The sequence below is a fragment of the Haematobia irritans genome, chromosome 5 (genome assembly GCF_050003625.1).
Source record: "Haematobia irritans isolate KBUSLIRL chromosome 5, ASM5000362v1, whole genome shotgun sequence".
NCBI lineage: Eukaryota > Metazoa > Arthropoda > Insecta > Diptera > Muscidae > Haematobia > Haematobia irritans.
Genome location: NC_134401.1, coordinates 85260731 through 85274085, shown reverse-complemented (window position 1 = coordinate 85274085; position 13355 = coordinate 85260731). Strand labels below are relative to the sequence as shown.

The window sequence follows — 13355 nt, the reverse complement described above, 5'->3', positions numbered from 1 at the left end:
AATAACTTTGCCTTTCCGTTTGTAACTTATCAAAATATTGGTCTCAGGCCTCTTAAAGTATTTATATTCAGGGGAAATTCTGAGTCGATCTAGCATTATCCATCCGGCTATCCGTCCTTCTGTTGAAATCACACAAACTATCGACTTGAAACTTGACACAAGGTAGTTGTTATTAACGTAGATCGGATGGTATTGCAAGTGGGCCATATGGGACCACTAGTAGGCATAGCCGCAATATAAGATTACCGGCAAATTTGATTCTCTGAGCTTTATGCAATATAAACCAACCCACAAATTTGACTTCTGGAGCCTAATCTAGCAACAAGTAATTGGGGATGGATCCCCAATTACCATGAGAAAATTGTTCATATCGTCCTCAATATAAAACAATCTAGAATTTAATATTTAATCTGGCTTTTTTGGCGAACATAGCTCCCATATGGACTAATTTACAATTTAAAAGATAATCATAAGAAGTTTTAAGATACCCTGCAATCGGCAAGTAATTCAATTGTGGATGCCAGTTTTTAGTATAACTTTCTACGCAGTCCATGGTGCCGAATTTTATCTTATGGTACAATTGAATTTCTCCATCCACAACAACAATGAAACCATTCATTATTTTCAAATTTTTATATAATTTTTATTTATTTTCTAATTTCATAAAATATTTATTTAATACACATACAATTTTATCTTTATTATATCAGATATGGTTTATATGTAGATATTGCTAAAATTATATAATGATCAATTAATAATAATAATAAAAAAAAAATACATAAAACGACGACTGAAGCAGTTCATTGAAATAATATTGAGGAAAGGGAGAAGGTTACTCCCTTAGTTTTTGTTTATTCAATTTTAGCATATATTTGTGATCTATGAAGTCTTTATTTCTAAGCAAAATGAAAGATACTTAAACTAGAAGAGAGAATAATAATAGTAATAATTAAATACATTTATATGGACATGAGTATGAAGAATTTCTTCAGAATTCTAATTAATATAATGCCTAAATAATAAAAACTAAATAATGACGAGTTTGATTTTATTCTTAAATTATTTATTAAGTTTTTTGTTTTTATTGAGAATTTATGGATTTCTTTAAAAATTTCTAAGAAAAGTAAGGGATTCTTTTATTGTGTTTAATTAATTGTTAGAAGAGTAAGTATTAGCATTAATATTGCAATGGTTTCTCTAATTCGTATTGCTTATTAACTGTTTATGTTTTGATTTTTTTTATGTAAATTTATTTGAATAAAAATTATTGAATTGTTGTTGGTTTTTTGTGATATATAGATATATATTTCTTACTTTTTGTATCTGAGGTTTTTCTATATTTTTTGATTTCTATTTGGATATATATTCTCAGAAACAGGGCAGCATTTGTTGGATGAATTTCATAATTTTTTTTTTTTCACTAAATGATTACGGTTAATTTTTATGATATTTTTATAACTTTGTGTGACTTTTGTGAATACATTTCGAAACTGTATATTTTATTGGGGTGATTATGAATTTCATTTAAAATTGTATGAAAAACGATAATTGTATTACAATTACAACTAAAATATATGATAAAAAAAAGGACACTGAATTAAAACTTAATTATGGTGAAGCAAAACAATTTATTAGAAAATGCTTTGGAAATTCAAGGAACTCCTTAAGCTTTTGCTATCATCTTATTTTGCTGATAAAATTGACATTTAAAATTGTTTTTATATACTTTTTTAACCTGTCCTTTTTTCGGCTTAAATTAAAAAAATCATTATATTAAAATAAAATCACAATTTTCAAGACTTGATACATGTTAATGGATATTTTTTCTTTATAAATTATTTTAAGTATTTTTATGGTTTTGATATTCTTTTTTGTTTGAGGGGGGGGGGGGGATTTTTCGAAAAGTTTACAATTTCAGTTAGGGTCTTCAATTTTGCTTACTTTAGAGACCTACAACGAAATTGCAATTTTCTTTTTAAAATCACTTCTTTTTTTTCATTTTTATATATTGACTTCTCCAATATGAAATATTTTTTCTTAGAGAAATATTTAAATGGATGTTTATTTTTTTCTAATTTAAATAGTTTTCTTTTAGCAAAAGAAAATAGTGAATTATTAAAAAAAATCTTTGATTTTAAGGGTTAAGAATTTGTATTGCTTTGCGGATGAGCGAGTAGGTAGGGATATGAAGCAATCTTACTTGCATGATTTAATTTCTTTGTTTTAAATAAAAAGGCACATTTATCTCTCTTTCTCTCCCAAAACTCAAAACAATTAAAGCTTTTCTGATTATCTACTTAATTTTGAACACAATATTGATTTATATATATTGATTAATATGTTAATTTTCGTTTCTTTCGATATTTCGTTCCAATAAAATAACATTTTTGTTCAGCTGTTTTTTTTCCATTGTTGTTGACTTTAGTTTAGATATGTAATTTAAAATATCTGAAATAAAAAAGACGATATATAATTAATTGATATTAGTTTTTTTTATATAAATATCATAAATTAAACTAATCGGAACAGTAAGGTAAGTACAAAACAAAAGACTTAAGACACGAACTATATGTTCATTCTTTTAACAAATTTTTCATCATTATACCCTCCATCATAGGATGGGGGTATATTAACTTTGTCATTCCGTTTGTAACACATCGAAATATTGCTCTAAGACCCCATAAAGTATATATATTCTGGGTCGTGGTGAAATTCTGAGTCGATCTAAGCATGTCCGTCCGTCCGTCCGTCTGTTGAATCACGTTAACTTCCGAACGAAACAAGCTATCGACTTGAAACTTGGCACAAGTCGTTGTTATCGATATATCGGTCCACTTTTACGTATAGCCCCCATATAAAGGGACCCTCAGATTTGGCTTGTGGAGCCTCTAACAGAAGCATATTTCATCCGATCGGGCTGAAATTTGGTATATGGTGTTGGTATATGGTCTAACAACCATGCAAAAATTGGTCCACATCGGTCCATAATTATATATAGCCCCCATATAAACCGATCCCCAGATTTGGCTTGTGGAGCCTCTAAGAGAAGCATATTTCATCCGATCCGGCTGAAATTTGGTACATGGTGTTGGTAGATGGTCTCTAACAGTCATGCAGAAATTGGTTCACATCGGTCTATAATTATATATAGCCCCCATATAAACCGACCCCCAGATTTGGCTTGTGGAGCCTCTAAGAGAAGCAAATTTCATCCGATCCAGCTGAAATTTGCTACATGGTGTTGGTAGATGGTCTCTAACAATCATGCAAAAATTAGTGCACATCGGTCCATAATTATATATAGCCCCCATATAAACCGATCCCCAGATTTGGCTTGCGGAGCCTCAAAGAGAAGCAAATTTCATCCGATTCGGCTGAAATTTGGTACATGATGTTGGTATATGGTCTCTAACAACCATGCAAAAATTGGTCCACATCGGTCTATACTTATATATAGACCCCATATAAACCGATCTCCAGATTTGGCTTGCGAAGCCTCAAAGAGAAGCAAATTGCATCCGATCCGGTTGTAATTTTGAACATGGTGTTAGTATATGATCTTTAACAACCGTGCCAGAATTGGTCCATATCGGTCCATAATTATATATAGCCCCCATATAAAACGTTCTCCAGATTTGACCTCCGGAGCCTCTTGGAGGAGCAAAATTCATCCGATCCGGTTCAAATTAGAAACGTGGTGTTAGTATATGGTCGCTAACAACCATACAACAATTTGTCCAATCACACAAAAATTGGTCCATATCGGTTCATAATCATGGTTGCCACTAGAGCCAAAAATAATCTACCAAAATTTTATTATATAGACAATTTTGTCAAAATTTTATTTCTATAGAAAATTTTGTCAAAATTTTATTTCTAGAGAAAATTTTGTTAAAATTTTATTCGGTTCATAATAAAATTTTCATCATTGTCAAAATTTTATTTCTATAGAAAATTTTATTCAAATTTTATTCGGTTCATAATCATGGTTGCCACTCGAACCAAAAATAATCTACCAAGTTTTTATTTCTATAGAATATTTTGTAAAAAGTCTATTTCTATAGAAAATTTTGTTAAAATTTTATTTCTGTAGAAATTTTTGTCAAAATTTTCTTTCTATAGAAAATTTTGTCAAAATTTTTATTTCTATAGAAAATTTTATTTCTATAGAAAATTTTGTTAAAATTTTATTTCTGTAGAAAATTTTGTCAAAATTTTATGTCTACTTTGTCAAACTGAATTATATACGTATTGGATCGATCTTTTTTGATTTAATATATACCACGTATGGACTTACATACAATTTAGAAGATGGTGTTAGGAGGTTTTAAGATACCTTGCACGCGTTACCGCAACTTAAGTAATTCGATTGTGGATGGCAGTGTTTAGAAGAAGTTTCTACGCAATCCATGATGGAGGGTACATAAGCTTCGGCCTGGCCGAACTTACGGCCGTATATACTTGTTTATTTATTAATGCTTTCTATCTTATAGCGATATTTACATTATTTAATTGATTATTAAATCAATTCCATTAATGATACCCACTAGAGCTCGACCAAAGAATCGGCTTTGGCATTCGGCCCACGAATCGGCCTTCGGCGTCAAGAGGCCGATTAACCGAAGCCAAAGCTTTTTGAATAATTTATTTCATACCAAATTGTCCCAGTGTTGACTTTGTCTCAGTCAAAACACCCAATACAAATAAAACTCGCTTCGATCGAGCTCTAGTAAATGCTGAGTCCATTTTATTTGGCAAATGGAAGGTCATAAATATTTGGTAAGTTTTTTTATACCCACCACCATAGAATAGTAATGGAGGTATAAAAAGTTCGCCGTTCCATTTGTAGCATATCGAAATATCTATATAAAGTATATATATTTTAGTTTCTTCAGCATCTCAAATTTTTTATCCGATTTGCCTGAGAATGTAAATTTATAGATATTTTAGGTCAATAAATAGGTTTGCTTAATATGGTGTGTATGGGTCCATAGGTTAGGTTAGGTTAAAGTGGCAGCCCGATTAAGATTCAGGCTCACTTAGACTATTCAGCCCATTGTGATACCACAACCTTCTTGATTATTTTTCTTTGTTGAACCAACCAGATTGTTCCAAAAACATTAGCAGACTGCTTAAGTTAACGTTTTCCAGATCCGCCAGTAATCTGAAGCTATATGCTCCTAAAAGTTGCTTGCGCTTTACACAAAATGCAGGACACTCACACAAGAGGTGTTTAATTGATTCTTTTTCCTCCGCATCATGACAGCTCATACAATAGTCATTATATTTCGCGCCAATAGTTTTTGCAAAATCGCCTATCAGGCAGCGACCCGTTATAGCAGATATCAGGAGTGATATCTGACGTCTCGAGAACACTAGCATATCTAGTGTACGGTTTAAGTTTAAATGGGGCCATATTTGCTTGGTGTCGTTACAACCCTTGCAATTCTCCCATCGAACATTTGCAATCCTAACAGCCTTCTCACGCAGCATGAGCTTGCAGGTAGCTAGGGGCATACCAACAAATTCCAGTTCCCCTGGAATATGTAAGGTAGTCCCTAGCCTTGCCAACTCATCCGCTTCGCAGTTCCCCGGTATGTTCCTATGGCCAGGCACCCATATTAGGTGAATATTGTACTGCTCAGCCATCTCATTGAGAGATTTGCGTCAGTCGATGGCACTTTTTCAAGTTGAGGAACACAGAGTCCAAGGATTTTATTGCAGGTTGACTGTCTGAGTATATATTAATGCCCACATTTTTTGGAACATTACTTCTCAGCCAATTCGCCACCTCTCTTATTGCTAATATTTCAGCCTGAAAAACACTACAGTGATAAGGTAATCTTTTCGCTATTCGAAGTTCCAGATCATTAGAATATACTCCGAACCCCACTTGTCCATCCAATTTCGAGCCATCAGTGTAGAAATCTATATATTCTTTATTCCCCGGGGTATGTGTGCACCACGCCTCACTGTTGGGGATTAGAGTCTCAAACTTTTTGTCGAAAAGTGGACTCGCCAAAGTGTAATCCACTACGTTAGGCACATCTGGCATTTTTTTGAGGACAGAACTGTGACCTCCGACCACAGCGATAGTTCGCGCAACCGCACAGCCGTTGTTGCAGCTGACTGTTTGGCCAAAATGTCTAAAGGCAATAGATGCAGCATGACATTAAGGGAATTTGTTCCTGTCTTGCTGAATGCGCCTGAAACACACAAACACGCCATACGCTGAACTTTATCTAAACAAGTCGGTTTCTGAAGTGCCAGCTACCAGACTACAACACCATATAGCATTATAGGTCTAACCACTGCCGTGTATAGCCAATGCACAATTTTTGGTTTTAGTCCCCACTTTTTTCCTATTGCCTTTTTGCACGAGTACAAAGCTACAGTTGCCTTTCTCGCCCTTTCTTCAATATTAAAGTTCAGCTTCCTGTCCAAAATAACGCCAAGGTATTTTGCACAATCACCAAAGGGAATTTCAATACCCCCTAAGGAAATAGGCCTAACCGTGGGAGTTTTGCGATCTTTGCAGTACATGACTAATTCTGTCTTTGCAGGATTTACCCCAAGACCATTGTCTTTCGCCATTTCTCAGTCATCCGGAGGGCCCTCTGAATAATATCTCTGATTGTGGATGGGAATTTTCCCCTGACTGCCAGAGCCACATCATCTGCGTATGCCACCACTTTTATCCTTTCTTTTTCTAGAGTAACCAGAAGGCTATTTATAGCAACATTCCAAAGAAGAGGTGATAGAACTCCTCCTTGGGGAGTGCCTCTGTTCACAAACCTTTGTATGTTTGCTTGTCCTAGTGTGGCTGAAATACGTCTCTTCATTAGCAGTTCGTCTAACAGCCTGAGTATACATGGATAAACATTCAGAGTTGTCAGTCCATTTAATATCGAGCTCGGATGGACATTATTGAACGCCCCTTCGATGTCTAGAAACGCCACGATTGTGTATTCTTTGACAGATAGTGAGCTTTCAATAAAGCTGACTAGTTCATGTAGTGCGGTCTCAGTAGACCTGCCCTTCGAGTATGCATGTTGTCGTTTGGAGAACAAACTTGAATCGATGCTAGTTCTAAGATAAATATCTATCATCCTCTCCAGAGTCTTAAGTAGCAATGAGGATAACCTGATTGGTCGGAAATCATTCGCCCTCGAGTGAGAGGCTTTTCCCGCTTTAGGTATGAAAACGACTTTTGTTTCCCTCCACTTTCCTGGGATATATGATAAGTTGATACATCCTTTATATATCACCGACAACCAGGGGATAATTTTGTCAGTTACAGCTTGTAACTCCGCCGGAGTAATTCCATCAGGTCCGGGGGATTTGAATGGTCCAATTAATATATGGCCTCAAACACCCATGCAAAAATTGGTCAAAATCGGTCCACAATTATATACAGCCCCCATATAAACCGATCCCCAGATTTGACCTCCGGAGCCCCTTGGAAGAGCAACATTCATCCGATTCGGTTGAAATTTGGTACGTGATGTTAGTTATGGTATCCAACAACCATGCATGAATTGGTTCATATCAGTCCATAATTATATATAGCCCCCATATAAACCGATCCACAGATTTGACCTCCGGTACCTTTTGGAGAAGCAAAATTCATCCGATCTGGTTGAAATTTGGTACGTGGTGGTAGTATATGATATTTAACAACCATGCCAAAAGTGGTCCATAATCATATATAGCCCCCATATAAACCGATCCCGAGATTTGGTTTTGGAGCCTCTTGAAGGAGCAAATTTCATCCGAGTCAGTTGAAATTTGGTACATTGTGCTAGTATATGGCCGTTAACAACCATGTCTAACTAGGTCCATATCGGTCTATAGTTATATATAGCCCTCAGATAAATCGATCCCAAATCACACAAAAATTGGTCCATATCAAGTTCATAATTGTATATAGCCCCCATATAAGAGACCCCCATATTTCAATTCTGGCTCCCTACGTACTATGCAAAAGTCCATATCGATTCGTAATTATTTGTAGACTTACCTACACATACTTGTTTTTGTCTAATATATACCACGTATGGACTAACTCACAATTTAGAAAACGATTTAAGATACCACAACCCAAGTAATTCGATTGTGGATGACAGTCTTTCATAGAAGTTTCTACGCAATCCATCGTGGAGGGTACATACCGGCCTGGCCGAACTTACGGCCATATATACTTGTTTTTAATTAAGAAACATGTTTTACTTTGAAGTATGTGTTATAATTTTAATTTTTAAAGTTACATTTCTTTGTACGTGAATATCTTTCCCAGCAAAAAATAATCATTAATTTGGAAGCAGTACAAAAGATCACTGTATACTCTAAGCAGTAATTTCGGCTCAATATTCAACATATTCTCATGTGAACCACACTCGCTTACAAATTTGCCCTAAAGTATGCTTTTACCGAAGCCAAACTTTTGTTAATAAGTGCACTTCATTTCAGACCCGAAGCCGTTTAGTGCATACAATTTCGCTTCATTAGTTGCGCTAAAGTATGTTAGTATTAGTTTCAATGGGAGCCACCGTGGTGCAATGGTTAGCATGCCCGCCTTGCATACACAAGGTCGTGGGTTCGATTCCTGCTACGACCGAACACCAAAAAGTTTTTCAGCGGTGGATTATCCCATTTCAGTAATGCTGGTGACATTTCTGAGGGTTTCAAAGCTTCTCTAAGTGGTTTCACTGGAATGTGGAACGCCGTTCGGACTCGGCTATAAAAAGGAGGTCCCTTGTCATTGAGCTTAACATGGAATCGGGCAGCACTCAGTGATAAGAGAGAAGTTCACCACTGTGGTATCACAGTGATACATCGGGCTGCCACATAACCTAACCTAACCTAACCATTAGTTTCAATCCTCCAATTTGACTTCTGTGTTTTCTAGATACCACAATTTTTTCCGATTTACCTGAAATTGGAAATCTAGAGCTATTTACGTCTACAAAGACCCCTGTAGAATTGGGGTTATATATTTTGTTAAAGTCCCCATATAAGGTCAGTGTCTTACAATCAAGTACTAAACATTATGTTAAACTATGTTTTGAAATGTCTTGAGTAGTTTGTTAATATATCCAAAATGGAAAAGAACCCTTTACATGGGTGTAGGCTTTTGTTTGGAATAGTGGCGTAGATTTCCGTCCTACACTTGATATCGGCATAAGAGGTCTTGTCCAAATCTTCCCATATACTACACAAGCGATTTTTTTTCGATAACCATGAATATAAAAAAATGCAAGGAACAAACAAATATTCTGATCATTACCAGGTAATGACCAACAATCATTTGTATTTATGCGTTAACACTAAAGTCAATGGTGCAGAGGTGCTAAAGTCAATGATGGAGGTTAACTCTGTATGTTCTTCGCACATTGCTACAATGTTTGTGGCATCAAGGCGACCACATGTGGCTACAAATGATGATTCACTCTGTTTTTTTTTAAACCAAAAAGAGGAAGAAGAATTTTAAGTTCAGTCTTAGAGTCTTCTAGTCTTCATTTAGTTTGTTCATTTGTAGATATATTTTTTTTGTTAGCTTGATGTGATCTTACTCACCTTATAAATATGCACTGAAGTAATGCCTTCTTTTCTGAGAACACTTAAACAACTTTGTTGTTTCGTATGGCGGCGATGGTGTTGTTCTTGGTGTTGACAATGCCAATACTATTGCGGCTGTTGCTGTTGCTGCTGAAGCTGTTAATGATGGCAACATTTGAAAGAAAATTTAAGAAAAGTAGAGATAGTAGGTTTTTGTAGATGTTGATGAAGGTGATGGCTCGATAGACTCGGATGTCTGAGAGGAGGTTGAAGTGATTGCAGTGATTATGGAATGATAATGCGAATGCTTGTCTCAAGCTATTACTATGAGTAGGTGTAGTAGACTGTGAATACATTTTCATCTTGTATTTGAGCGTCGACCAGAGCCGCCAACCAACCGCAGCCCAGCTAAATGTCTATGTCGTCTAATATGCCTGCCATTACATTTTACACACAGATAATCAGGGGCTCTGCTTAACATCACAAATCTCCTGACTACAAATACAATGTGGCCTGTTGACGATGATCAAAGTGATGGATGTAGAGTTTCTTTTTGGCTTTTTCTTTGGATGGCCTTAGATCCCAGACTAAATTCGATAAACTACGAGGTCGCGATAGACGTCTCGTCTTCTTCTCGGGTAATTTATTGGAATCACCTGAAGTTCGTCCACCGCTGCGTGATGAGTCGAGAGTTCCTTCGCGTGGATTATGGGGATGTGAGTGAAGCATGCCAGTTAGACCGCCAGTGGTACTGGAACTTTTACTAAGTGGTATAGGTGCTGGATGGCAGTTGTTACTGTTGTTGCTACTACATTTAAGTACTAGATCGGGTGGTGCGACTATGGATTGACCTTTGGGATTGCTTGAGATCGGTGGTGAAATGGAGGTGCTATCTGGTGTCAATTGCAGACTACTGAGACTTTTATAACTGTAGGTGAAAAAAGGAAAAATAAGTGAAAAAAGAAAAGAAAAAAAAATAAATCGAACTATTTTTAAAAGTGTATTAGATTAAAACTAAGGCAGATATGTCCTATGTTAAATAAGTTGCATGTGATGTGCTATGGTAAGAAGTGACAAAGTTCTAAGATCTAAAATGATTACGCAGACTATCTATAGACACAATGCTATCCACAACTGAGAGATGTTCTCCTAACGTATTTTAATTACTCGTTATTCGTATGAAAAGGATCATCAACGTATATCACCACTTTTATCATAACATTTTCTAAGAAGAACAAGGAGAACTGTTGACAGCAACATTCGAAAGTAAAAGTGTTAGACCCTCCTTGTTCTTCTTAGAAAATGTTATAATAAAAGTGGTGATGTACGTTGATGATCTGACACTAGTGATCGGGGTCTGGAGGAAAATTCCCCAGGCACGCTTAGATTTATCATATGGTGAACCCATTTGGTGACTGGGAGATAGTACTAGTTGTGTCCACATACTAATTAGTTTAGTTCCCAGCAAAAAAAGGGACTTACTTTTTATAGCTGACTCCGAACTGTGTTCCACATTGCCGTGAAACCACTTAGAGAACCTTTGAAATACTCAGAAATATCACAAACGTTACTGAGAGGGGATAATTCACCGCTGAAAAACTTTTTGGGAAAATTCCCCAGGCACGCTTAGATTTATCATATGGTGAACCCATTTGGTGACTGGGAGATAGTACTAGTTGTGTCCACATACTAATTAGTTTAGTTCCCAGCAAAAAAAATTTGGAAGCTCTTCCAAAGGCACAACGTTAAAAGCTCTTTCAGAAGATAATGTTGTTTATTTTAACTACCCAGGAAGTTCTTTTAATTCAATTTTTTTGAACTTGGTTTTTTCATACTTTTAATAAGTAATTTTAACTTTTTTTGTTTCAAATTGGTTAAAAACAGTTTAAGAATTCATAAAATGGTAGAAATCATCTAAATTTTGTCGAAAAAAATGCTAAATTCAATCTGAAAAAATTGTGAATTTTTGAAAATATTTGAGGTTACACGTTTCCGACAAGCGTTAGAATCGATTAAAAATTATAAAAATTATTTATTTGACAAAATATCACAGAATTTTTTAATTTACATCCAAAACATTGAATTCGGATCATACCTAAAGAAGTGATGTAAATTCAGTGCAACGGCTGTTGAAATGGAGGACTTCCGTTCTATGACAAGCCCATGTTAAATTCATCGCTTCTGTGTCAATTTTTCACCACTTCCGGATCCAAAAAGAACATTTTCATTACTTTTTTTTGCGACGTTTTTTTGCTAGGATTATGTATAGTGGCAGCCCTATATATCAGGCTCACTTGGACTATTCAGTCCATTGTGGTACCACAGGCGGGTAACTTCTCTCTTGTCAATGTGTGCTACCCGATTATATGTTTAAGCTCACTGACAAGGGGCCTCCTTTTTATAGCCGAGTCCAAATGATGTTTCACAATATGTTGAAACCACTTAGACAAGCTTTGAAAAACTCTGAAATGTCACCAGTTTTAGCGATATGGGGTAATCCACCGTTGAAAAACTTTTTGGTGTTCGGTCGGAACTGGGATTGAACCCATGACCCTTTGTATGCAAGGCGGACATGCTACGGTGGCTCCCGTCCATCACCTTAGGTGGCATTGGTGAGCGAGAAAAACTACGCGGCCTAGTAATAGTGCCACAATACAGTGAGTGCTATAAAATGCTACATGATGTTGTTTACTTACTTTACTTAATTTACAGAGGACGTGGGGAAGGTCATGAAATTAATACGGGGTACCCAATTCTTTGATATCTGGTCGCAGAGGAGGATGCCCCCTTACCCGACATTTTGACAATTGGATCAAAGTTCTCCAGGGAAGGGTGGGTTTAACGGACATGTCCTTTGCCCGACTTTTTTTTATAGTACAGTGAAAAAAGGTACCCTTTAATATAGGGTACCTAATTTTTGATACATGTTCGGGGAGCGGATTTTTGAAATTTGAAGAAATGTTCCCCGATTTTCTTGTAATTTTCGGGAAAGTTTGAGAGTGGTCTCTAGAAAACCCCCTAGTTTTAACGATATTTAACCAAAAAAGGGACATTCCGCTTGTCCGACTTTTTGAAACTTGGAGCAAAGTTTATCATTTTTTAAAATTTTCAGGGAAAGTTGAGGGTGGTCTCTCGACAAAAGTTCCCTGATATTTCCCCTTTTTTAAAAGAATAGAGAAAATATAAATTTCTCCGATTACCTGATATTTATGGGGAACGTTGGAGAAGGTGATTAAATTATGTTAATAAGGTTAGGTTAGATATGGTGGCAGCCCGATATGTCATGCTCACTTAGACTGTTCAGTCCATTGTGATACTTCTTATCACTGAGTGATGCCCGATGCCATGTTTAGCTCAATTGTACGGGACTTCCTTTTTATAGCTGAGTCCGAACTGTGTTCCACATTGCGGTAAAACCACTTAGAGAACCTTTGAAATACTCAGAAATATCACAAACGTTACTGAGAGGGGATAATTCACCGCTGAAAAACTTTTTGGTAACTGGGTTTGAAACCACGACCCCGTGTATGCGACCAGAAGGTCCCTTCTGGTCGGGGAAGGGAAACTTTCCTTTGGAATAGTTAAAATTCTTCTCTTCTTCGACACATATGCAACTTAAGGAAGGTTGTGAAATGAATGTAGGATGTGTGATATTTCGACATCTGTCGGAGAGGCACCGTTGCTCAATCTTTTGAAAATTGAAAGTTTTCCGATTTTCTTGAAACAAACAGGGGAGGTGGAGGGTGCTCTTTAAATGGGAACGTCCGGGGCCATTGTAGGTTACGAGGTATTTA

At 36.1% G+C, this 13355-nt stretch overlaps 1 protein-coding gene across 5 annotated transcripts in view; it reads right to left on the bottom strand.

The window, feature by feature from the left end:
- Positions 1-2122: 2122 nt before the first annotated feature.
- sano (CABIT domain-containing protein serrano) overlaps positions 2123-13355 on the bottom strand; it is a 136511-nt gene continuing 125278 nt past the window's right edge. For 4 of the 5 annotated variants that reach the window (XM_075309962.1, XM_075309960.1, XM_075309959.1 and 1 more), the window contains one exon: positions 9706-10489. In XM_075309962.1, coding sequence (XP_075166077.1) covers positions 10057-10489 — 433 coding nt within the window. In that variant the 3' untranslated portion in view covers positions 9706-10056. Of the gene's footprint in view, positions 2452-9579; positions 10490-13355 lie in introns of those variants that run through there. The other variant, XM_075309963.1, reaches the window with a different exon arrangement.